The sequence below is a fragment of the Lutra lutra genome, chromosome 3, assembly GCF_902655055.1.
Source record: "Lutra lutra chromosome 3, mLutLut1.2, whole genome shotgun sequence".
In the NCBI taxonomy this organism is placed as follows: domain Eukaryota; kingdom Metazoa; phylum Chordata; class Mammalia; order Carnivora; family Mustelidae; genus Lutra; species Lutra lutra.
In genome coordinates, this window is record NC_062280.1 from 192,308,520 (window position 1) to 192,333,158 (window position 24,639).

General features: G+C 40.5%; 1 protein-coding gene and 1 long non-coding RNA gene across 6 annotated transcripts in view; one reads left to right on the plus strand and one right to left on the minus strand.

Annotated features, from left to right (window-relative positions):
- LOC125094802 (uncharacterized) overlaps positions 1-1,513 on the plus strand; it is a 40,661-nt gene extending 39,148 nt beyond the window's left edge. For all 4 annotated transcript variants that reach the window (XR_007125699.1, XR_007125700.1, XR_007125704.1 and 1 more), the window contains exon 7: positions 1,383-1,513. This is a non-coding gene — a long non-coding RNA (uncharacterized LOC125094802). The remainder of the gene's footprint in view (positions 1-1,382) is intronic.
- Positions 1,353-24,639, minus strand: part of CCDC168 (coiled-coil domain containing 168) — a 28,442-nt gene continuing 5,155 nt past the window's right edge. Inside the window, exons 4-5 of one of the 2 annotated variants that reach the window (XM_047720347.1) lie at positions 10,175-23,070; positions 1,353-9,439 (exon numbers count right to left, since the gene is read on the minus strand). In XM_047720347.1, coding sequence (XP_047576303.1) covers positions 1,437-9,439; positions 10,175-23,070 — 20,899 coding nt within the window. In that variant the 3' untranslated portion in view covers positions 1,353-1,436. Of the gene's footprint in view, positions 23,071-24,639 lie in introns of both variants that reach the window. The other variant, XM_047720346.1, reaches the window with a different exon arrangement.

Below are 24,639 nucleotides of genomic sequence, written 5' to 3' on the forward strand. Positions count from 1 at the left end.
ACTTGATCTTCTTAAAACACATATTTACTATGCTTGGAATATTTGGGCATGCTTAATAAAACAAACAATTGCAAAATATTCCATTTTTTTAACCAAGCAAAGTACATAATTTTGTACAATTTACATACAACTTTTATGTTAACAATAGAAATAATGAAATTATTTGTTTTTGATATTTAACAATAGAAAGACTTTATCTCCCAAGACATGCACTACAACCAACTTAATAGATTCTGTCATCAGAATGACGGTCTTGGCATCTTATACATGAGATCTGTCCATGGGGTTTGACAATCAGATTGAATATGTTAATAGTTTTTATTATAAAAAATATTGAACATACACACACAAAAAGACAGGATAGTAGGATGGGCCTCTGTGTACCCCTCACGCAGCCTTTGAACTTCAATCTATAGCCAAACTTGTCTTATCTACTTCTCATCCATTTCTCCAGTAGTATTTTTTTAAAACTTTATTTATTTGGCAGACAGAGTTCACAAGTAGGCAGAGAGGCAGGGAGAGGGGGAAGCAGGCTCCCCACTGAGCAGAGAACCCGATGTGGGGCTCGATCCCAGGCCCCTGAGATCACGACCCGAGCCGAAGGCAGAGGCTTAACCCACTGAGCCACCCAGGCGCCCCTCCATTAGCATTTTGACACAAATCAGTCACTTGCAGCAGGAGGTGAGCCTGCGGTACCCCCGAGCCAGGGGCCCTGAAACCCAGGGCAGGGAAATACATTGGCAGGTGGCCATGGGCAGACAGGTCGTGCAGGTACACTGGGAGGCAGTCTCCCTTCCCCTGGTAGTTCTGCAGGATGACTTTTTGCCCCTCAGATGATGTTCCTGCATAGCGGCAGGTGCTCGGGACTGAGGTCCTGAAATGACCAGGTGACCCAGCAGTGGCAGACGGTGATCAGGTGCAGGCCAATGAGCTGCCGCTCAGGTCCAAAAGGAGGACCAAATCATCACAGGAATATGGTCCCTCAAAACCAATACTTACACCTGTGTTTTGTAACCTTTGACATTGTTGAACTCTCACTGCTATTTAAAACTCTCTCCCTTTGGTTTCTATGCCCTCCCAACTTTCTGGTCACTCTCTCCCAATCTCATTTACAGGGTCCCTTTCTCCAGACACACCCTCAGTCATCATGTGGGATGGAAAGAGGGCTTCTTCGTCTCTGCTCCTCTCCTGTGGGATTACGAGGAGGCAGCTTAAACTAAAAGGAGATCCCACCGCATGGTGGGATCAAGCCCAAAGTCATCTGCTCTTCCATCCTGTCCTCCAGAAAAATTGTGCAAATTTACTGCAGAAATAAAATATATCAGTTTAGAAAACAGTTCATGAGGAAACCATTTGACTTTATGTGGTTTTATTTTTCACAGAATAACACAATAGCAACCAGTTTTCCACTTCAGATGACTCTAGATGTGCTAATATCAATTTGGACAAACTGGACTGAAGGACTCCAGGAGGGACTCCAAAATCTTCTTGGGTGAAGTCCATATATTGAAAGAACTTGAAAGCTTTGCCACCAGAGGAACCCTGAAGTTTGTTTTCCGTAAAGTTCTTGGGGGAATAGTCCAGCGAATGGTTTGGGGCACAATCTCCAGTGAGTCTGCTGGTATACAGGCATAAAAAAATGGCTGGGTTTGTCTTCTTTCGAAATGAAAGTTGATATCCTCTTGAGGAAGCTTTGATGGTAACTTAGGTTTGCTTGGGCAGTAATTTGGTCTTTCTGACTCATAATTATGGACTTTCTTCTTTCTCGTGCGTTTCTCTTTATTCTGTGTACAACTGTAATCACAGTCCCAATGAATGTTGTTCTTTCTAAATAAATCAATTTTGGCCTTCTTTCCTTCTTTGCTTTCCATATGCCTGTGAGGTTTGCCTTGGCCTTTTGCAAGATGTAATTTGATATTTGATTCTGTTAAGGGAGCTAAAGAATGGTTGGTTCTGCACCTTGTAGTCCTTGAAGACTTCTCTCCACTGAATGGAAGAGAAGATGATCTAGACGGAACTTCTATAGCATTTAATGAACCGTGGCACAACCAGTCAGGAGATGGCATTTTAGAGGACAACCTATATTTCCTGCTTTTGTGGGATTCGCAGGAAGGTGTGACGACTGAGGAGTGTTTTCTACAGCCTCTTACATGTTGGGAACCCGAATCTTCCCTGTACAATGGTTTCAAATTAGTTTTCCTTTTTTTCATCTTGTACAGATTTTCCAAAGGAATGCCTTTCTGTAATTCAAATAGAATGTCTCGTGAATCCTGACTTAAATAAGGGTTGGCTCCTAAAAACATACATTCTTCACTCTCACGTGCTTCAAGAGCTAAGCATTCCTCCAAGTTGGCTGAACTCTCAATATTTGTCTGACTCTGGGTAAAATCTTCAGAAATCTGAGTTGAACGGGAATCAACTAAACTGGGAGTGCTTTCCTGAGTCTTCGAATCAAAAGATTTGGATGTATCTGTTTCTTGAAACCATACATGACATTGTTTATCTTTTTCCAGAGTCCTGTGGGATTTTAACTTTGAAAGAGCTGTAGTATCTCTTGCCACTGTGCCTTGTTGATTGGGGTCAGGAGCACACACAAGGGGTGGCTCCAGGAATTTTCTCAATTTTGAGTTTTCATGAGGACTTTGCTTCTTGAAAGAGATGTGCTGTTCTAACAGTTCTTTATCAATGCAGAGACCACCATCACTTTCTCCCCTGTTACCTATATTCTCACATATTGCTACCGTGTTTAACTTAAGAGTATGTTTGGGAAGTGCAGCTGGTTTGGGGAATATATGTCTGACCGGAAGCCCCAGGAGAAAACGAAGGTATTTGTATTGTAAATCAAGATCTATTTGATGAAGAGACTTTTCCTCAAAAAGTAACAAAATTCTGTTTTTTCGTTTTGGTACTTTGAAACCAGAATGAATACATTTAGATAAAGGTTTCCTTATATTCTGAGGCCTGGCCATTGCATAAGATTCTCTTACAATTCTGGGAAAGGCTTTCATTTGAATCTCCAGTGTTTTCATAGAAAAGTGTATGCGCAGTTTGTCTTCTTCTTCTACTGAGTAGTTCTGAAGAATATGAGGCAATGGCATCTGCTTAGCAGAAGTCACTGAAGACGCTCTACTTTCTAGCTTACTAATACTCTTCAACTTTGTAATGATCTCTTTGCTGTCCCTGGAAACACTGACAATCAATGTCTTCATACCCCTGACAGGCAGTGAATCCTTGGTGTATTTCTGTTTTAAGTTAAGTTCTATACTATCAATCCCTTCTAGAGACACAAAGCACATTTTTTTATGTCTTGGGTATAGCCTCCAACGGTTATCTTCTGAAACAGACTGTTTTAGATAAAAGTTAAACTTTTGGAAGGATTGTTTTGCCATCTCTGGCATCAGATTCAGTTTTATTTCAAATGATTTTGACTCAAAATGATTAATGAGCTTATTGTTTTCTTTGGGAGTAAAACGTTTTAAAATGGGCTTTGGCTGCATTTTGGGAGGTGTCCTTGTGGATGTTGTATCTGGGCTCCCTTCATGTGGCGGTGACTTCCAATCATCAGGTTTTGGGGCTTTTACCTTTTCCAGTATATCTTCACAAATTTTGTCATGGATCATTTTTATCTGGGATTCAAAGACACTCTTAATTGCTTCAAAAAGAGGAAGTAAACTTTCTGTACTTGTACTATGTGCCACTCCTTCTATTTCATTACTTTTAACTTGGGATGGTATAGGCCCAATTCCTGGAAAAGTTTTTTGTTGCTGGACCTTTTGTGTGGTTGCGTCCTGGATGGGTTTGCTCTGACCCCTCTGTTGAGGGGGTGAGCCACTCTCCATGGTTTTGAATGGCTGAATCCCATGTTGTGGTACTTCTAGTCCTGGAGGGGAGATAATCATAATTAGAGTACTCTCCATGTGGGTGTCCACATTGTCCTTCGGATGGTCAGACATGAGTAGACCCTCTGTTGGTGTCAGAATGGGTTTGGGTGCCTTTTCTTCATCTTCAGTCATAAGCAAGTCAGGTTCTTTCATGGTCCTTGAACTGTCATGCCCTGGAACAACCCTTTCTTCTTTTGTTTGTGGAAGGAAAATCTTTTTTTTTGTTTTGCTGCGGAGATTTGCTTCTGTTTTGACACTGGGGAGTTTTTGCTTTCGTTGCCCCTCCACCACAAAGGGCTGGGAATCCTGTGGAGCTGTGTTTATAAAATGCTGGTCCCCTTCTTTTACAGTGCTCGAGCTGTTCCCCTGAGTGTTTGGTGATTTCTGCTGGAATTCAGAGAGACAGAGTATCTTTTTTCTTCCTCGATTTGTTTCAGAGTCTACTATTTCTTCTGTCTGAGATGAACTCATTGCGGAAATAGAAAGATTTCTGATAAATATTCCCGAGGCATCTTCACTCTGCAAAACTATTTTCTTTGGTTTCTTCAAGTCATACTCTAATTTCTTTCTCTTGCTTGGAGTGCCACGTCCCGTGTTGTTAAGAATCTGTGAAATTGGATGATTTGGGATTTTCATGGTTAAATATTTGGGGCTCAATTCTCCTTTCAAATCTGCTACTGTCAATCTGCCTTTCCAGCCTTTAACTTTGAGAGAAAGAGGAATATAGGCATAAAATGAATCCAGAACATGTTTTTGAAACAATTTCTGTGGCTGAATATTTTGTTTTGCATCCGAGACTTCTAGCTCCTTTTTATGTTTTTGCCTGATTGGGCAGCTGTTCGCTATACGAGTTATCACCTGAGTGTTAATTTGAGATTTCTGTGCCTTTGGAGATGCAATGTTCAGGTTTACGGTATTGCTTGTGTCCCTTTTCTTGTTCTCCTCCCGCTTGACCGTGGTGTGTTTATGCGTTTCTGTTTTGTCCGCTGCCAGGCGGATAGCTATGTTTCTGTCTATTTTTAATCCCCCTTCTTCCACTTCTGATGTTTTTTGCTCCAGATTTACAGTAGTGCTTGTGTCCGTCTTATTTTTTTCCTCCAGGTGTCCAGACTGAAGTGGAAAAGTCCAGTGGGAAGAAAGAGACTCCTGGAGTGAGTCGAGAATACATTCCTCTTGTTCTGGAACTGGCAATCCCTGCTCTCTTTTCCCTCCTATGGTATCAAACACTGTGATATCCACGTGTATTCCTGGTAGTATTTGTATTCTAGGGTACACTGTAGTTTCCTTGCATACATCTGTTTCCAATGGTGCCTTCTGCCTTCCACTTTGAAATGGGAACTTAAGAGAAAAGCTGGAGTCCAGCCAGGTCTTATGTCCACTCTCTGACCGTAGCACCACTTGCTTTTTCACAACAATCTCTTGTCCCTCTATACCTGGGGAGGCATCTGTCTCTGTGATTCTCGTCTTCTCAAGTGATCCTTTTGTCTGTGCGGCTGAGACTCTGGGAGAGAGCATTTTGCTCCGTTTATCACGATTGTGTATACCATTCTCTGACTTATCCAATTGATATGAATCTGCAGATCCTGGAGATGCTTTTGATAAAGTTTTTTGTTGGTGGGCAACTTGCTCTGAAACAGAAAATCCTTTTGCACTTACAGGGGCACCTAATGTAATATATATTTCCTTGGATATTTTCCTTGGTGGCGAAACTAAAACCTTAGGACTCATTTTGTGGTTTAAGTTATCCAGTATTTCAGTTTGTTTCTTCAGATTTCCAATTTTAGTGGGCTCCCTGGTTGGGTAGGAAAGAAATGTAGTGAAAGTTTCTGTTTTGTATTTTTCTGGCTGAACCTCCTGCCCTGTAAAGAAATACTCCAGCCTTTTCCCACTTCTGGTACCAAATCCTGTCAAATAAACATCCTCATGCTGTGAATTTAAAACTAACTGACTCAAATCTCCTTCAGATTTGACTCGTGGAGGATCATTCCTTCGCCGTACACTGATCAGAAAGTTTGAGGCCCACTGTTGCACTGCCTCTTCCTGGGGTACGGAGTGTTCTGCTTTTTTAACAATTTCACCCTCACCAGCAACTACCTCTGTAATTCCTGTTTTCTGGATACCTGAAGATTCCTGGACATCTCGCTGTGCATGAGAGGATCCTGTAAATCCTGGCACATCTTTGTCTATTTTGCTCCCTGAGTCTAGAGAAAGGGGAGGGGCTGATGGAACAGAAAAAAAGGTCCTTGTCAAAACCACAGGTAGCTCATCTTTACCTTTGTACACATTTTCCTTTAGCTCTTTAATATTCAACACAAATTCCTTTGTGTTAAAGATGTGTGAAATTGACGAGATCCGGGCCTCCTTGTGATGCATCCTGATCGTCATATCTACTGTTTTCACTTCAAGCTTATTTTCTTTCTGTGACATTTGTTTGTTTTCTCTTTCATTCACAGCACAAATTGCCCCTGTATCTGCTCTCCTCTTTCTATCTGATACTGCTGAAAGCATTTGTGGAATTAGAGAGGGTCTTTGAATTCTAAGCCTACCTTCATCTACTTGTATACCTTTATCCAGTGTGAGTTCAGCTGGAGGTCTGGAAACATAAATTTTTCTTAGCACTGTACAGGCTGGTTTACCTGGACATTCATGTTTCTTTTGTTCTTGCCCTCCAATGTTCAGATGCAATTCTGTTCTGTGGAGCATAAGTGAAGGAGGTGATTTCCTGGACTTCAAACTTATATCTGTGATCCGTGTCGTATTTCTCATATCTGTTGTTTTTTCTCTGTCCTGCTCCTCTTCCCGAGGCACAAGTTGTTTCTCGTTTTGACCGTCTGTAATGCCGTCACCATGGATTGCTTCTGTATGTACTACTTCCCTGGTATTTGATTCTCTCTCCGCAACAGACCTTGCGGGTCCCAGCACTTCATCACCTACCTGAATTTCCTTATCCAGCTGCAGATGAGGGAGAGATGATAATGAAGAGGAAGAGCCGGACACAACCACACCTGGTTCATCTTCGCTTTCCTGCATCTTCTTTTCTTGATGTTTGGGAAACCCAAGGTTTACTCTATCTGCTCCATCCTTTTCCTTTCTCTGGGGCATATGATGCTCTCCTTTTCGTGGACTGATCAAAATATCACTGGTAATGGGCTCTGTGCATTCCCTGTCCTTAGAATCTGATGATTCCTGGGAGCTGCCTGAGGAAAAAGAGCGTGTCGTGAATGTCGGCATTCTCCTTTCCTCATCTCTGGTATTTGTGCTGAAGTGAAGGAGAGAAGCTCGGCAAGTACAAGTCTTAGTCAGCTTCGCCGCACCTGGCTCACACCGACCTTCCTGAGCCATTCCCTCTTGCTTTTTGGCTTTCCGTCGAAGGTCACTTAGATTGTATCTAAGTAAATGAGGCGATTTCTTTGCTTTTAAATACCTATCATTGGGATCCACTCTACTGTTCATATCCACGTTTTTCTCTCTATCCCTCACTTCTTTCTGTAATGTGTCTTCTTTCCATTTTTCTACAGCATTTGAAAGTTCTCCATCAGTTGTTTCTGCATATGCTGTTTTCACTGCATCTTGTGATTCCCTGGACGGTAGGTGTGGGAGAGGCAGTTTTGTAATTCTCATCATGTACCCCTCTCCTCCTCTTGAACCAAATTTAAGGTACGGTAGAGTAAGTAAAGAAGTACAAATGTTCTCCAGATGTGTAGCTAGGTCCTTTTCATCTTTCTGCACCTTTCTCTCTTGCTTTTTAAATTTCCACTGCAATTTTTTGGTATCAGGTACAGGTGAAAGTGGTAATTCCTTTACCCTCATAGCCATAGGTGTTGGGACCACTTTGTTTTCAGTATCTGTTTTGAGTCTGTCCTTCTCTTTTAACCCACAAACATCAAATGACTTAATATATGGCTTTTTGCCTGAACTGAATGGATCTTGAATCTTTGGTGGTAGAAAACAGGATTGTGTTATTCTTAATGTGTCTTCCTTTTCATTCATCCTTGTGTCCCATTTCAGATAAGATGGAGAAGGTAAGGAGGCATAGGTTTCCTTCAGAACCATTTCTGGTTCACTTTTGTCTTCTGGTACTTCTTTTCCTTGCTCTTTAATGTTCAAAGGTAGCCTCTTTCTACTGGGTAGATGTGGAAATGGGGTTCTCTCTGCTGTCAAGGTAATTATTTGGGGGAATCTTCTACCTTTCCCACCTTTTATTTTTACTCTGTCCTTTACGTCTGTTTTTGGCACATGTTGATAAGCTTTTATTACTATATTACATGATCTAGTGCTTTCACTGGAATCTGCATATCTGGTTTTTCCTGCACATGACTTGGGGCACAGCAGTTGTGGAGGAGAGAATCCTGTAATTGCAAGCAAGTCTTTGTCTACTTTGGTTCTTGTGTCCAAGCTGTGGTAAGATGGAGAAGGTGTGGAAGGAGGAGTTTTTGTCAGAGCCACGTTGGGATCTCCCATTCTTTGCTGCTCCTCTTCTACTTTCTCCTTTATACACTGAGGCTCCCCTCTCTCGTTGGAAGCACTGTGCTCAGTGACACTGAATTCATGAGGAGGTGGTGATGTCTTTGTCTTAAAATCTGAGCCCTGAGGCTGCATTGAGTCATTCATGGCTTCTGTTTGTACTCTGTCCCTTTCTGCCTGTTGTGGGCATTGTGCTCCCTTCTTCACATGGATACCAGGGGACTCTGTAGATGCTATTTGCCCTGGGGACGACAATTCTTGGAGCTCAAGATGTGGCGCATCATTTCTTATTACTTCTGGCTCATGTTCCCCCTCTTTTGTGTCCCACTTAAGATGAGTTGAGGAAGTGAGAAAAGGATGAATTTTGCTCAGAAGCACAACGGTTTCCTTGTTATCTTCTTGTCCCACTTTCACTTGTTCTTTGATGTTCACTTGCAATTTCTTTGTTTTGAGTATAAGGGAAAGGGGTGATTTTTTTGCCCTCAAAGCTATATACTTGGAATGCATTATGTCTTTCTCAAAAGTATTCTTTTCATCCTCTTCTCTCTGTGTCATGTATTTTGTTCTTTTCGAATCGTTTGAAATAGCATTCAAAGGTAGTACTGTATATTTCAATTTCTCTGCATTTGATGATTCCCTTTGCCATGAGGGTGGGAGAAAGGGTCTTGTTACTCGTTTCTCTTCCTTGCCTTCTATACCTTTGTTTAATTTAAACTGAGGCGGAGAAGGTCTTGTCAGAACCTTATCTAGCTCACTTCTTTCTTGTATGTATCTTGATTTTTCTTTCACGCTTGTCTGTACTTCTGTAATTCGGCGGTCACAACCCCCAGAGGTGTTGAGTACATGTGGAAGTGGTAATACCTTTGCCTTGGAAGTTGTGCCTTTGGGATACATTATGTATTTTATATTTACTATTTTTCTTCTATCTTCTACTTCCTGTGGCTCATACTCTGGTACTACTCTGACATCATTAGAAATGTCATCTCCAGCTGCCTCTGCATACACTCTTTTCCCTGCATCAGATGACTTCTGTAGCTGGAGCTCTGAAACAGCAGATCTTGTTATCCCTTGCCTGTCTTCTTCTCCTTCTATTCCTGTGTTCAATTCATGGTGAGTTAGAGAAGATTCAGAAGCCCAGCTTGTGGGCAGAACTACTTCTTGTTCACATTTACCTCCTCCATCCACTTTCCCCTGCTCTTCGCTTTCTGGATCCTCTTTCACGGGCTCTTTAAGATTCAACGGTATGTCCTGTACTAGTGCTTTCTTTCTTTCTACATCTTCACCTTTTGGGTGCATCATGTCTCTCTTGGCTGATTTCTCTGCCTTAGTCTCTTCTTTCTGTGGTGTATGTTCTTTTGCTTCTTGTACATCACTTGTGAGATCACCATCAGTGGACTTTTCATTTGCTTTTTTCACTGCATCTGATGATTTCTGCTGTGACAGTGCTGGAAGAGAGTATCTTGTTACTTCAGTTACATAGTCTGCTTTTTTTATCTTTGTATCCACTTGTAAATGAGAAGGAGCAGGTACGCAAGTGCTAGTATTGGTCACAAGGACAGTTGGCTCACTTTTAATTTTTTGTCTCTTCTCTTCTTGCTCTTTGATGTCCAGCTGGATTTCCTGTAAAATTGATTTCTTTTTCCTCCAAAGTATGACTTTAATCATTTTTACTCCCTCCTCTTCTTCCTCCATTATATCATGTTCCTTGGCTTCTTTTACACTGTTTGAGGTATCACCATAAATAGCCTGTTTGTATGCTTTTTTTCCTGTATCTGAGGACTCCTTGAGTTCTGTTTGTAGGAAAGAAGATCTTGCTTTTATTAGCAATCTTGTGTCCACTTCTGAGTCAGGAGGAATAGCGATGGAAACACAAGATTTGCTCCAAATCCCAACTTGTTTATCTTTCTCCATCTCTTTCACTTTTTCTTTGATGTCCAACTGTAATTCCTGTGTAACTGAACTCTGTTTTGCCTTCAAAACTATTCTTTTGGGATGCCTGATTGCTTCCAAGGCCATTTCCCCTCTATCTTTCTGTGGCACATATTTTGCCTTTCTTATACTGCTTAAAATATCATCAGCCGGTTCCTCACATATTCCCATTGCATCTGATAATTTCTGGAGCGGCAGTGACGGAAGACAAAATCTTGCGATCCCTCGCAAGAGCACCTGTCCTATCTCAGGATCCCATTCCACACGAGGTGGAGGAGGAATGGAAACATGGCGTTTGCTCTGAACTATCTCTAGATCGCTTTTATCTTTCTGCATCGTTTCCTCTTGTTCTTTGTTCCACTGTGGTTCTTTTCCATGCAGTGTGTGTTTAAAAGGTGTTTTCTTTCCTTTAAAAGCGACACATTTGACACCCATTATGTCTTTCACATATACTACAGTTTTTCTATCTTCCTTTTCTCCCTGTGGCAAATGTTCTGATTCTCTTACATTGCTTAAGCTACCTCTATTAACAGACTCTGCAAATGAAGTTTTCCTGACATTTGGTGATACCTGGTGCTTTAGTGGTGGAAGGCAGCTCCTTGGTATTCCTGACTTCTCTTGCCCTACTTTTATTCTCGAATCCACATTAGTATGTGATAGAGACAGTAAGGAAGTACACAAGCTTGACAGTTTTATAGCTGATTTACATTTATCTGTCTGCACCTTGGTCTCTTTTCCTGTAAAGAGTGAGCTAATTTTTTCTGTACTTGGAATGTATTCCATAGTGCTAACTACTTCTTCTGATGCCTTCTTTTCAGATGGTGTCTTACTCTGAAATACATCCCTCGAAGAGTGAGATGCAGACTTTGGAGAAGTATGATGTATACATTCTGGATGCTCTTCATTTCCCTCCACATGCAAGCCAATCCCTTCTGTATTTGCAGTGTGGTATGTTGGAGCCTTCAATGTTTTTTTTACACATGGCAACTTAATCTGAAGTACATCCATCGAGGAATGAGAAACTGATGTTTGGAGAACCTCGCATGTACTCTCTTTTTGATGTTCCTTTCTTCTTCTGTTATGCAAGTTAATATAAGGTTGATCTACTGGAGTATCTACTTCATTCAGTGCTTTGTCTACCACTGAACTCAAAACTTTTGAACTCATTCCTTTTGCTGAGACTTTTTTCTTTCGCTTTCCATTATAGAGTTGATCCAATATGCAAGAAGAAATGGATTCCAGAATATTTTCTTTATTCTGGTTAGAACTATGGAATTGCTTCGCCCTCAGTTTTTCAGAAAAAGTCATTTTCCATCCATTTAATCTTAATGGAATATCCATTAACTTTGATTGCTCTTTTCTCCATGGATGTACATGTAAACTTATAGGAGTGCTTATGTCTTCTTTCTTTGTATTTATTGCCTGTGTTACCTGAAGACGCTCTCTATTTGGATGCGACACAGAATCCATAATACTTACAGGAATGCCATCTGGTTTCCCCTCTCCTTTCTGCACTGCAGACATAGTTTGCCGGACCTGCAGATTGGTGCAAAGAAACTGCTGTCCTTTTGAAGCTCGTGAGATATCAGTTTCTTTTATGTCTTCTCTTCTCAATAGATGTGAAATAGTCCTTTTGTTAGTGGACGTATCTTCCTCAGCTACCTTTCCTGTGTTTTTCAGATGAGAAGGTTCCATAATGGAGAAGGCAAAAGATCCCCAAATTGTCTGTGAAATACTTCCTTGTTTCCGGAATTCTTTCTCCTTGCGAGTCATCTGTTGAGAAGCATCCAACTCTTTAAGAAATATATTCTGTCCTTTTGAATTTACTGAAACATTGGTTTTCTTGGATACTCTTCTCCCCCCTGGAACTGAAACTGAATGTTCGACTACGTCTGCATCTTTGTGCTTTGCTCTTCGTGCAACAAGGAATTCATATTCTGTATGTGTTCTGATTCTTGGGATGTCTAACCCAGTGTAACTGATTTCCCTCTTCTGGGAAGCTAGACCACGGTGGACTTCTCTGTTCAAAGCTACTCCTATTTTCACATGGTCAAGCTCCTTCTTCACTTCTTGGCTAATCACTAACTGATCTCTACATTGTGGGAGAATGTCTAGTAAAACGATTCGGCCCTTTTCTTTTTGCTCTCTAATACACTGTTTCAGTGTTTTGATATTTCTTGATATAGTACTCTTTATATCAGTGGACTCTGAAGATGACATTTTTCTTTTGTCTAGTGACTTCACCAGCTCTACCTGTGGAAGAAGGTAAATCGGCTTACTTGGCCTGTCTTTCTCCCGTTCTCCTTCTGTAAATTGTTTAATTTGAGATGAAAGAGATCCAGAATCACAAACAGTGTTCAGAAATAAATCTGCTATGGTTTTATCTTGCTGGAACTCCTTCTGTTTCTTCATTTCATGTCTCGGTTCCTTTTTGTTTCTTCTGGTTCCACAACCTATAGTATGAAACAGCTGGGAGACAGGTGGCTTCTTTGCCTTCAGTCTCATCCGTTTGGTATGCACAGTGTTTTTCACATCTGCTGTTTTTGCCTTAGCTTTATGTTTTATGATTTTAGGATGCATAGGTGCGTAGGCATAAGCAGAACTAGCACCTGCTTTGCTTAGGGTATGTCTCTTTTCAGAAGAGTCTTCATAGATACCCCAGGTACTAGGTGACTGCTCCATTGTGATGTGTGATAAAATAGGCATAGACTCATATACAAATTTTAGGTCCACATTTAATGCAGTCTTCTCTCTCTTTCTGTCTCTCTTCTTTTCCTGTTGTTCATTAATGCTTAAAGCAGCATGACCAGTGGGATTAAGTGGTTGTGAAATCAGTAGCCCTTCAACTGGCAACTGCATTTGTGTTGGTTGTACATGACTAAACCTTGATATTCTGTCCATCCCTATTTTGAATCTATTTTGTCTTTCAATGTCAGAGGTATCTGGTGTGAAGTACATGGTAGTTGGAAATGTATCAGCCACATTTTTACCTTGACGTATCTGTTGCATTTTGGTTTTTAAACTGGATCCAAGTTTTTTCCTGCGTTTTGTGGTAAACCGCCCTCTGATTTTAAGTAATTGTGAAATTGCTGGCTCCTTTTCCTTCAGAGTTAAACGTCTGGGGTTCAATGTGATTTTCTCTTCTAATAATTGTACTGTGCTTATCTGGCTTTCAGAGTCAGATAAAATTGGCGAAAAGAAATCTATAGGCTCCAGGAAAGTTGTAGCTGAATTTTCCTGTAACTCTACCTTTTCCTCTGTAATACGACCATGCAGATTTCTGTGAAGTGTTTTGTTATACAGAGTGCCCCTTGCTGTTGCTTCGAAGGAGTGTTTATCAGTCACTGACTTGGGTGGTGGAATCTTAGTTTCCACAGCAGCAAGGAGTGATGCCTCGCCCACACCTTCAAACCAATGCCTCACTTTCATCTTGTACTGAAATTTGCACCCCTTCATTCTTCTATGGCTTCCTATAAAACATCCTGTGATATTAAGCAACTGTGAAACTGGTTGTTTCTTTGCCTTCAAAGTTACATGCTTGGGATTTATTATACTTTTCTTGCCTGAAAACTCTGTGTAGCTCTGGCTTTTAGGTTCACATGAATCAAAGCTGGGGAAATCTGAATATTTTAAGACTGTTCTTACGAAGTCATTTTGATTCCTTGCCTTTTTCTCAAAAATACAACTATCGCATTTTCTCCTAGGATTTCCATCCCAGAGAACACCACATTGTATTGAACCAGTCTCTGATTTCCTTGCTTTCGGAAATGGAGTCTTTCTTCCTCCCATACATTTAATTCCTTCTTGAGTATGAAGACTTTTTTTCACTCTTTCAACTTGAAAATTCATCACGTGTCTAGAGACGGGCTTCAAAATAGTTCCTCTAAAGCGTTTTTCTGGCCTCATTTTTTGTGCTGCACAAGACAAATTCCAAGTGCTTCTGACTTCTAAATTATTCAGTTCAGATTCTGATTGGTAAGAACCAGGATATTTCATATGATGGGCATTGAAACTGAAGTGTTGCTTATAGTGTGGGACTGATTCCGATAATATTTTTTGGATATTTTCCTCTTCCTTTTCATGGTGCACATTCATTTTCATTGTGTTGCTTGATCTGTTTTGTGGATCAGTTGAGTTGGCCTTCCACACTTCCCCATCACATGCTGATTTCCCTAGCTCTGCAGAAGTACAGCTGTATGGTATTACTCTTGGTTGACCCGCCTCTGCTTTTGATGTGATATGCATTTCAATATCTATTTTGTTATCAGTTGAAACAGGCATGGGAGACAAAAATGCATTTGCTGTGCTTTTATTCTGTTGCATGTCGTTTATTATAGATTTTAAGTTGTGGTCCTGTTCCTTTCTACAGTAGAGATGATCATGCTCAGTGATATTAAGCATCTGTGAACAAAGAAGCTTCTTTGCCTTCATGGTTACACATTTGGGACCCCTACGATTTTTCCTTCTTGGAAATTTTAATATCTTCTCCTGACTTTCGGAGTCAAATGAAAGAGATACTGTGGATGTTGTTAGTAAATCTCTTTGCAGCATTCTATGTTTCTTGGCAATGGGACCACTTTTCTTCCTTCCAGACCTTTTATCACCTGGATCTCCAAGTACTGTGTTCCCTGATTTGGTAGGTAAGATATTTTGATCAACTCTGTGCATCATTACTTTTGGAGTTTTTATAACATCTTCTTCTTCTTCAGGTTGTAGGGAAACTGCAACGTGAACATCTAGCTTCCTTGCAGGGCTCCCGTCAGACACAGTACTACGCTCTGTTTCATCAACTAAGTAGTCAAACGTTGTTTTCCCTGATTTTGGAAATGGAATCTTTTGCTCTGTTCCATTTGGTATGTCTTCTTGTGGTGGGAGAGTCTTGCTCAGCTCCTCAGTTTGAAATGGAATCGGAGGAGAACAAGTAGCTTCCAATTTACTTTCTGAAACCAGTGTTTGTTGCTGCACGTCCTCCTCCGTAAGAAGCATATTTTGATCTTTTCTCCTTCCTGTATTATACAGGAATTGTAGACCTGCTTCAAATAAAACTCGGTCGTCCTCTCTTTCTTTTCTATTTTGCCATCTTGATTCTGATGTGCTGCTTGAGCTGCTCCATTTATTAGAAGAATAGGGACAGAGTCTTTCCCCTTCATGTTGTTCTGGCTGTATGATATTGCTTTTATTTCTTAATAGGTCTCTCTTTTTTACTTTTTTACGTGTTTTGATGGCAGGTGAAATGGGTGTCGGTGAAGGGAAGGTATTCAAAAATGTATCTGACGTACTTTGAGGTGTTTCTTTGGCCGTGTTTTCCAAGGTAACGTCCTGTTCCTTTCCATGACTAAGAGCACCAGACCTAGCGATGTTGATTGCCTTTAAAATTGATGCCATTTTTGCCTTCCCATTTCTAGACTTGGGGATTTGTGCTGCATTACTCCCACCTTCAAATTCAGTTGGCGCTGGCAGGGAGAAATCGAAGCCCTTTCGGGTTCTCCCTTGTAAATCCTTTCGCAACCTTATCTTTTCCTCTGGAGATCTAGCAAGTTCCTTTCTAGGGCCTCTTTCAGCTGGGATGTCACTCTGTGCTGTAACAATTAAAGATTTAGGAATTGATTTCTCTAGCACTGGAGATAAAATCTTTGGACTCTTTGCATATCGTAAACCTTTTTGTGTTTTTGTTCTTTTCGGTTGCTTCTCAAAGGGCAGGGAATTCAAAATAGAGCAAGAAACAGATTGTAATACACTTTGTGTGAGAAATGTTTGTTGCTGCAGCTCCAGGGCTGTGTTAAGTGGTTCTGGGATTTTTATCTTTGCTGAGTTCTTCAGTTCTAGTTCTGACTTCACAACGTAAAGCTCCTTCATTTTACCAGCAATGAAGCTGGGGTGTTCAGAACTCCATGGGGCTGCCTCTTCACACGGGTCTTTGACCTCCGTCGTGTCATTGGAGGCGCGGCGGCTCCAATCACTGGAGTCAGCATAGCAGGCTCTCTCTCCATCTGGTGATTCCTCTTGCTGTTGCAGTTTGTGACTGAATCTCATTTTCCAGGACACATCAGACTCTGCTTTCATTCTGTTATGCATTTTCACGTCAAGTAAAACAGGAAGAGGAGAGGAGGTGGCTTTTAGGCTCATGTCGGCCGTGGGTTTCCCTTGTTTCATCATGATTTTGAAGTTGCATGTGAATTGCCTTCTATGGCTGGGTGTGCCACGTTTTGTGATAGTGAGTGTCTGGGAAATCACTGCCTTCTTTGCCTTTGAAGTTACCCATTCAAGACTCATTTTATTTCTCTTGTCTATATACTTTAAATTGCTTCTCTTTCTTTTTAATGCAGGTAAAGCAAGTGTGGATAAATCCCAAGACTCCAGACGTGTTGCTGGTAATTCTTGTGCTAATCCTTTCCTTCTCTCTGCAATAAGATCTTCCAGGATCCCAGAGCATTTTATATGAATTAGCAAGTCAATAATCTGTGATTTCAGGGTCTTTGGACGTAGGTTTTTTAGACAACCACTCCCTGAGATATTAAATATTGGTGAAACTGGTGTCTTCTTTGCCTTCATAATCACACATCTGGGACTAATTTTATTTTTTAAGGCTGTACATGCAAATGTCTTTCTCTGCAGTTTAGATTCAGATAGACCAGGTGTGGAGATGACCAAAGACTCCAGGACATTTGCTTGGAGATCTTTTATAAACTCTGCATTTTCCTCTTTATCATGACTGTAAAATTCCCCCTTATGACTCCCAACACTTGGGTCACTTGTCCTAAGTGGACACTTAGGATCCATTAAAACTTGATCAATTAGTGATTTCTTTGACTTTAGAAAAGGAAGCTGTGAACTTACTGTATATGTCGCACCACTTTGTGTCTGGTAGCTTTTCTTCGGCTTCTGTCCCTGCACTGAATCTGGACGCAGCATTTGTTGTGAGATGTCTTGTTCAGTAACAAACAGAATTCTCCCACTTCCTTGGTTTTCTGATTGATGAAAACCAAGTTCTTCCTTGTGGCCTGAACGGAATTTGAAGTGTTGGCTGTGCTGTAGAATTACTTCTAATGGCTCCTGCTCACTTTCTTCTTCTGCATCTTGAAGACTGTTCTCTTTAGTGTCATCTGAAATAATATCCTCTTCCTGTGGTGATAAGACTTGCTTTACTTGTATAGAACTGAAACTTCTCTCTCCTAACATACCTTTTCCTCTTTCTGTCTTGCTATACATATTAACCTCAGGTGTACTATCCGTGAAAGAATATAGTTTAGCTGCCACTTTTTCACCTTGATCCATCTCTTCCATTTTGGCTGTAGAGTTATATCCCAATTCTTTTCTATGGTTTGGGCCGGCACCACCCTTCATACTGAATATGTATGAAACTGACGGTTTCTTTGCTTTTAAAATTCCGCATTTGAGATTCACTAAAGTTTTCGTGCCTGAGTATTTTTTAAAATTTTTCTTCCTTCTGAATGTAGATAAAGCAGGTATGCGGAAATCAAAAGTCACTGTGTCTTTCTTTTCAATACCACCAGCGTCTTCCTTTTGATGATTTGCTTCAGACGGGACACCGTATTCTCTTGCAGAAAAAATGATTTCATCCATCTTTGCTCCCCCTGACTCTGGAGGTAAAAACCTAGCATAACTCTCCAGCTTTTCAAATCGAAACTGATCCAATATGGGGCATGAAGCAGAACCTAAAATAGTTTGTGAACCATGTTTTTGTGGTTGTACCTGAGAATTTATACTTCGCGGTTGTTTCAGTTCCTCATCTGATTTGACAAGGTCACAATTCCTCTGATATGCACTGAATATAAAGTCTCGGCTATTCTCTGGACCTGGTAAAGTTTCATGTTTCCCTTCCTCCTCTTTCTCATCTCTCACACTGTCAGTTAAAGTACTCACAATATAATCTGGGCAACACACTTTTCTTCCATTTAGCAATTTGTCTTGCATTGGCTGCATATAATCAAGTCTTGCTATCCTCTGCATATCTGTCTCTACATTCAACCTGCTACTCATTTTGGTGTTGGACAAAATAGGCATGTTGGACTGAATGACACTGAGAAATGCATCTGCTCTGTTTTTATTTTGTTGTGGATTTTTCATCTTTGTTTTAAAATTGCACTGCAGTCCCTTGCTCTGTGTGCCTTTAAGTGTATGTAAAACCGATGGCTTTTTCCCCCTGATAGTTCTGTATCTGTGACTTGCTGTTCTGTGCTTCCTTCCTAATTCTAATGTGTTTTTCTTTCTTTCAGATTTAGAAACAAAGGGCTCAATAGAACCAAAAGAAGTCAGGCATGTCGCTTGCAAATCTTTTGGTACCTCTGAATTGTTTTCCACAAAATAAGAATCTAGTACCCTCTCAGGGTTTCCACCATATGGTAAGCCACCCTTAGTCATGGTGTTGAAGTGTATATCAGATGATGAGTTCTCTGCTTTGGGAGGTGGAATCTTTGGGCCCATAGGGGCTATTATGTCATTTTCTGTTTTGCTGACTTTCTTGAGTTCCTCAGCTTCTCTAGGACCCATCTGGGGGCCAGTAGGCAGTGCAGTTTGTGCAAACCATGCTTGCTGCTGCACATCTCGCTCATGAACAGGCAGCTCCTGTGTTAAACAGTCCAGCACTGAGTCTGGTTCATCAAGGTGGGTCTCCTTCCCTTGAGAGGCATTGGGCCAGAGATACTGGGTATGCTGTGAAGCTGCTTCTAGCAAAGTTTTTGGCTCTACTTCCTCTCCACCTTCCACTTTTTCCTCTTGGTTATGGAACGCATAGCTCTTGTCAAAGAAATCAACATACCGTGGTCTCACTTCCTCTAATTCCCCTTGCTTTAACTGAGCAGGACAGAAGCTCTGCATGGGAGAGTAAAGGGTATTTATAAATTCATATACCAGTCCATTAGCTTGGTTGATCTTCTCCAACTTTGCCTTACATTTGGAGTCCAGTGTCCTTCTCTGACCTGTGCTATTAAATACTTGTGAAATTGATGGCTTCACAGTCTTCGAATCTACAGGTCTAGACTTCACCAAACTTGCTGTGTATGAGAATCTTACTTTGTTTTTATTGATTTTGGAATGAGTTGCATTAGGCATGTGGCAGTTAAAAGTCTCTGGAAAGGTTGTTGATAAATCTTTTGGTAATTCTGCAGAATTTGTTTCTGCAGAAAAGTAACCCATTTCCCTTGTATCACTTCCATAATCTAGAACATCACTTTCTCTGGTTTGGTTTGAAGGGTCTTCAGCCAGTGATTTTTCTGATGTTAGGAGAGGTGTCTCTGATGTTGGGAGAGGTGTCTCAGAATCTGCACTGCATTTTAAGTCAGCTTGTGTTGTTAGGCTTTTCTTCATATTCTCAACATGAACTAGGTCTATTACGGGAGAGTAAACCGACTCCATAAGGGTTTCCAAGGATGTAACTGGTGGAGGTATTTCTTCCTCTGTTTTGAATTCCTTCTCTGGATTGGCATCCGATCGGAGGCCCCGGCTGTCATGAAGGACTGCTTCTGGTGGAGCTTCTTTGTCTCCTCTCACTTTGTCTTGCAATTTAACTTCTAGTGTGTTGCCAGAGTCACTGCCTTTATTAATAGAATCTGAATACTTTTCTATCCTTTCATCTTCTGATTTCTCTTGTTTTAGCTTGGTCTGACTGAGATTCTCTGCATTTAATCTGCTTTGTGTTCTAATCCAAGGCAAAACAGACATGTTTTGGCGAGGGTAAGTAACACTCACAAGCTCATCTGCCACAATTTTATCTTGCAGCATCTCTTTAATTAAGGATTTAAAACTGCCGCTCAATCTTTTCCTAAGACTTGCAGTACCATGCCTACTAATACTGGGCATCAGTAAATTTGTTGGCCTCTTTACTTTCATAATTATAGATTTGGGACGGAGTACCCCTTTTGCACCCGACAATTTTTTTCTGATTTGCTGTCTTTTTAAATATGATAAAGGAAGCATCTGGATAATGAAGGACCTCAGAGCAGCTGCAGGTAAAACTTGTTGGAGGTCTGCCTTTTCTTCTGTAATATGATCCTCTGTTATCCTTCTGGGGCTTCCACCAAAGGGGACACCACATTCTGTTGTTTCAGTCAAAACTTCGCCAGCTCGTGAGTTCTCCAGCCCCGGAAGAGGATTCTCTGGCTCTGCAGTTCCTCTGCCCGTAGGTCTGTGTCTGCTTTGCTTAACCTCAACTCGAAATGGACCCGTCGTGGGGCATGGACTAGTCCCCAGAATTGTTCCTGTAGGAAGAGTTTGTGGTTGCACCTCTTGCTCTTCATTTTGAGTTTCTCTACTTTCTGAACTGCTCTGTTTTATTTTAAATCTGACGTATTTCAGCTTCTGCTTCAGTCGCAGGCTGAGGCCGGAATCTTGAGTCAGCTGTGGAAATGCTTCTTGACAAGTTTGTTGTTCTTCTTCTCTGTCATGTTCTTGTGGCTTGTTAGATACACATTTCTTCTCAATGTACTTTGCTTCCCATGTTTTCTTTTCGTCTGGTAATTTCTTCGTTGCCATTGAATGACTAACCCCTGTTGTTGATGTATCTATCTTGGCTTTTAATCTGCTATGCACTTCCACATCAGGTGGTTCAGAAATGATAGTGTCAGTGGCATTGTGAAGTGTAGCAAAGATCCTTTTGCCTTGCATGTTTTTTATGTTGCCTCTCGTGTCATGTTCCAGTCCCTCACTTTCACTCAGGTTATCACATTCTGTAATACGAAATGTTAGTAGTGGTTTCTTTTCCTTCATAATTACATCTTCTGTACTCTCTTGAGTTTTTACGCTTGTTAATTGTTCACTGGCCTTATGCTCTTTGATTCCTAGTGAAATAAGTAGATGAACCTCTGAGGTCTCCAGAGCAATTTCTAGAAGATCTTTTTGCTTTTGTATGTTTCCATGTGGAAAGTCCCTTTTCGTTTCTGGCGAACTAGTTGGTAACTTCTCTCCACTTGAAAGTGGAAGATGGGAATTCTCTGTATTTTTTAGGTCTTCCTGTGTTTTCATTCTCCTGTTTGATTCCACTTCCGTAGAGGAGACACATTTTTGCCAAGGTTCTGATAAAGCTTCTTTTAAAGGGGCCTCCTGCTTGGGAATATGCAGGTCAGATGTTTTTTTACTATTGGGGGCATGAAACTCTGCAATACCGATTTCCTTTGCTTGTATAATTGGGTCTCTAAGAGGCTCTTTATTCTTCCAGGTCATATCTATCGAGGAAGAACAAGGTGATTTTAGTTGAAAAGTATTGACCATGAAAGACTGTTCTAGCTGAAGTGGGATTTTTGGTAAAATGGTTTTTTGTCCTTTATTTTCTCCGTCATGCTCCTTTATATTTTTAGTACTGCCCGAGGTTCCTCTTTTCTCAAGAGACCCCAGGTAATCAACATTCTCTGCATCTGCTGACAGAGAATGTCTACATCCCGTTACACCTGGCATGACTCTCACTAGTTTTTTTCTGGAATACTTCTTAACATAGGGAGGAATAAGCTTGGAAACATACGTAAGATGCAAAGCCGTATCTGATATACCTTTCCTTTGATGTAATTCTTTCTCCTTAGCATTATACGTGCATCCTAACTTGCTAGGTTTTGAAGTGTGACATACTGTCATTTGAAATACCCATGGAGTTGGTGTTTTCTTTGACTTTCGAGATGGAACTTTGAGACTAAGTTTACTCGTACTGTGTAATGCTTTTCTCCTGTTTTTCTGCCTTTTAAGGATAGGTGAAAGAGGCCCTGAGCCATATACAGAATACTGACTTAATTCTGATGAAGCAATTTGTTTCTGTCCCCCTGGCTTTACACTCTCCATTTGCAGCACCCCTTCTGCAAGTGAATCTGGACTTAGAGTTAAAACTAGAAATCTGGCATTCTTAAAAATAGCATTTTGCCCCTTAATTAAATATTTAATCTTATTTGAATCTTTAAGCCAAACAGAATACTGGGCCTCACTGAAGTTTTTATCAGACTCTAGGCCCTTGATTGAATCTTGAGTCTCAACAGAATATGAGACATCGACCAAATGTTGGTTTCTGTCCATATCTTGGGTCTGGGAGGAGTCTTGCATGCTGCTGGAAAATGACTTCCTTATCAAATCCTGAGGTAGCGCAAAGTATCTGGCCATGATATCAGGCTGGCTATTAGTTGATTCTTGGTTGTTAACAAATTGTTGGGCTTGACTAGTAAATCTGGTTTCATAAAAATCTTGATTCTGAGGAGGATTCTGTCCTGCAAAAGAATCTTGTGGTTGGGCAGAAATACCCATTCTAACAGAACGTTGATTCTGGATCAAGGACTCTTGAAGTCTTGAGTACAGATAAGTAATTTTATTCTCTAATGTAGTTTTGGATTTTAAAGCAATTTGATTTCTCACATTTTCTTCCAGAAGTCTGACTTGGTCCCTAGAAAGAAATAAGTGGGCAGAAGGGCATGGTGCCACATCGATATCTTCACTTCCTACAGTGATTCTAGAACTTCTTGAAAAGTTAAAGTCAGAAGAAAATACTAAATTTTTATTTTTGTTGGTTTTCATTATTGAAAATAATTTCTTGGATGAAAATTGTATTGTTTCATGTTCATTTTCTGGATACCCTCCATGGCTTGGAAAAAATTTCTTTACTTCTGAATGAAACAGTGACAAAGATGAACTAGTCCCATTTGAAGATATCATATGACTTTCACTAAAGTGACTTACTTGATATTTACTTTCACTGGTACTTGACCATATTACTTCATCTACTGTTGAAACTCTGTCTTCAAAGTCACCTTCATTTTCTTCAGAGGTAAGTGATGAAGTAATTGTTCTTTCTGAAGAGTCTTTAATTCTGAATATAAGAAAACAGTATGTAAATGAGTTGTCACTTAGGACATATTTCATATAAGAACTCTCTCTAGATTTACGGAAACCCAATATAGTATATGAAAACGTAGCTCAACAGAAGAGTAAATTGAAAAGCCATTATCCACATTATAAAATAATTCATAACCTAGTTTCATTCATTCATAAATCAATCCACTGACAAAATGAAGTAAGTTAGTTTCATTTCTCAGAGAATGAGGGTTTTTTTTAATCTCAAAAACCCATCCGAAGTCTACTTTTGACAACAGTGAGTCCAAGTTGCAGGTTAAGGGGCACCTGGTGGCTCAGTGGGTTAAGCCTCTGCCTTCGGCTCAGGTCATGATCTCAGGGTCCTGGGATCGAGCCCTGCATTGGGCTCTCTGCTTGGCAGGGAGCCTGCTTCCTCCTCTCTCTCTCTCTGCCTGCCTCTCCGCCTACTTGTGATCTCTGTCAAATAAATAAATGAAATCTTTAAAAAAAAAAAAAAAGTTGCAGGTTAAGATTATATCCTTTTACAGGGGCACCTGGGTGGCTCAGTTGATTAAACGTCTGCTTTTGACTCAGGTCATGATCTTTGGGTCCTGGGATCAAGCCCCATATGGGGCTCCTTGCTCAGTGGGGAGTCTGCTTCTCCCTCTCCTTCTATCCCTCCCCCTGCTCATGCACTTGCTCTCATGCTCTCTCTCAAATAAATAAGTAAAATATTTTTTAAAAGATCATATCATTTTATAAAGAATATCAGTTTGTTTCTGCTCTCTGAAAATTTTGACAAGGATAAAAATATTCTTGTGAAAATTTAGATACAACAGAAGAAGGTCCAGTACCATAAATAAGTGTTTTTTTTAAATATATCCAGATTATTTTAACAGCTGTTTATTTCTGATCGAGAGAAAGGCCTACATTTTAGGGTAGTGCTTCTCAGCACAATTTTGGATTGGAATAATGATCACGGAAGTGGACTCTCCACCATCTATTCTACATCAAATGATCAGGCTAAGTTGAATAGTAATCTTATTTCCAAGTAACTAGTTTAGGAGTGGGCATGAACTAGTCCTAGCATAAGGCAATGATTTTTGAGGACTTGTGGGAAAAGTTGCCCCATTCCTAAGAAAGACACAGGAAGAAATGACCTCTTACTTCCTCTGGACATTGCAGTTCTGATTTTGAAACTCTAGGGGCCACCTTTCTACCCACCTCAAGGTAAAACTAAAACTGAGAAAGGCAGAAGGAGAGAAAGGAACTTAATGAAGTTGTTGAGCACGTTATCAACCAGTTCTGCAGCCTAGTCTACCTCAGGATTTCCTATCATATGATACCATAAATTCTCTTAGAATGGCAGTTTGAATCATGGTTTCCTGTTACCTGAGAATTAAAATATCCAAACTGACAAAGGTAAGATATACAAACATTCTGGGGAATCAAGTGACCCCAATAAATTATAGCAGTGTCCAAACATAATTAGGATAAAATTTCATCAGGACAAGAATGTGATTATTCACTTAAAAAAGTAGAACAGATAGTGAAAATATAATACATAAAAAGGATTAATTTTTGC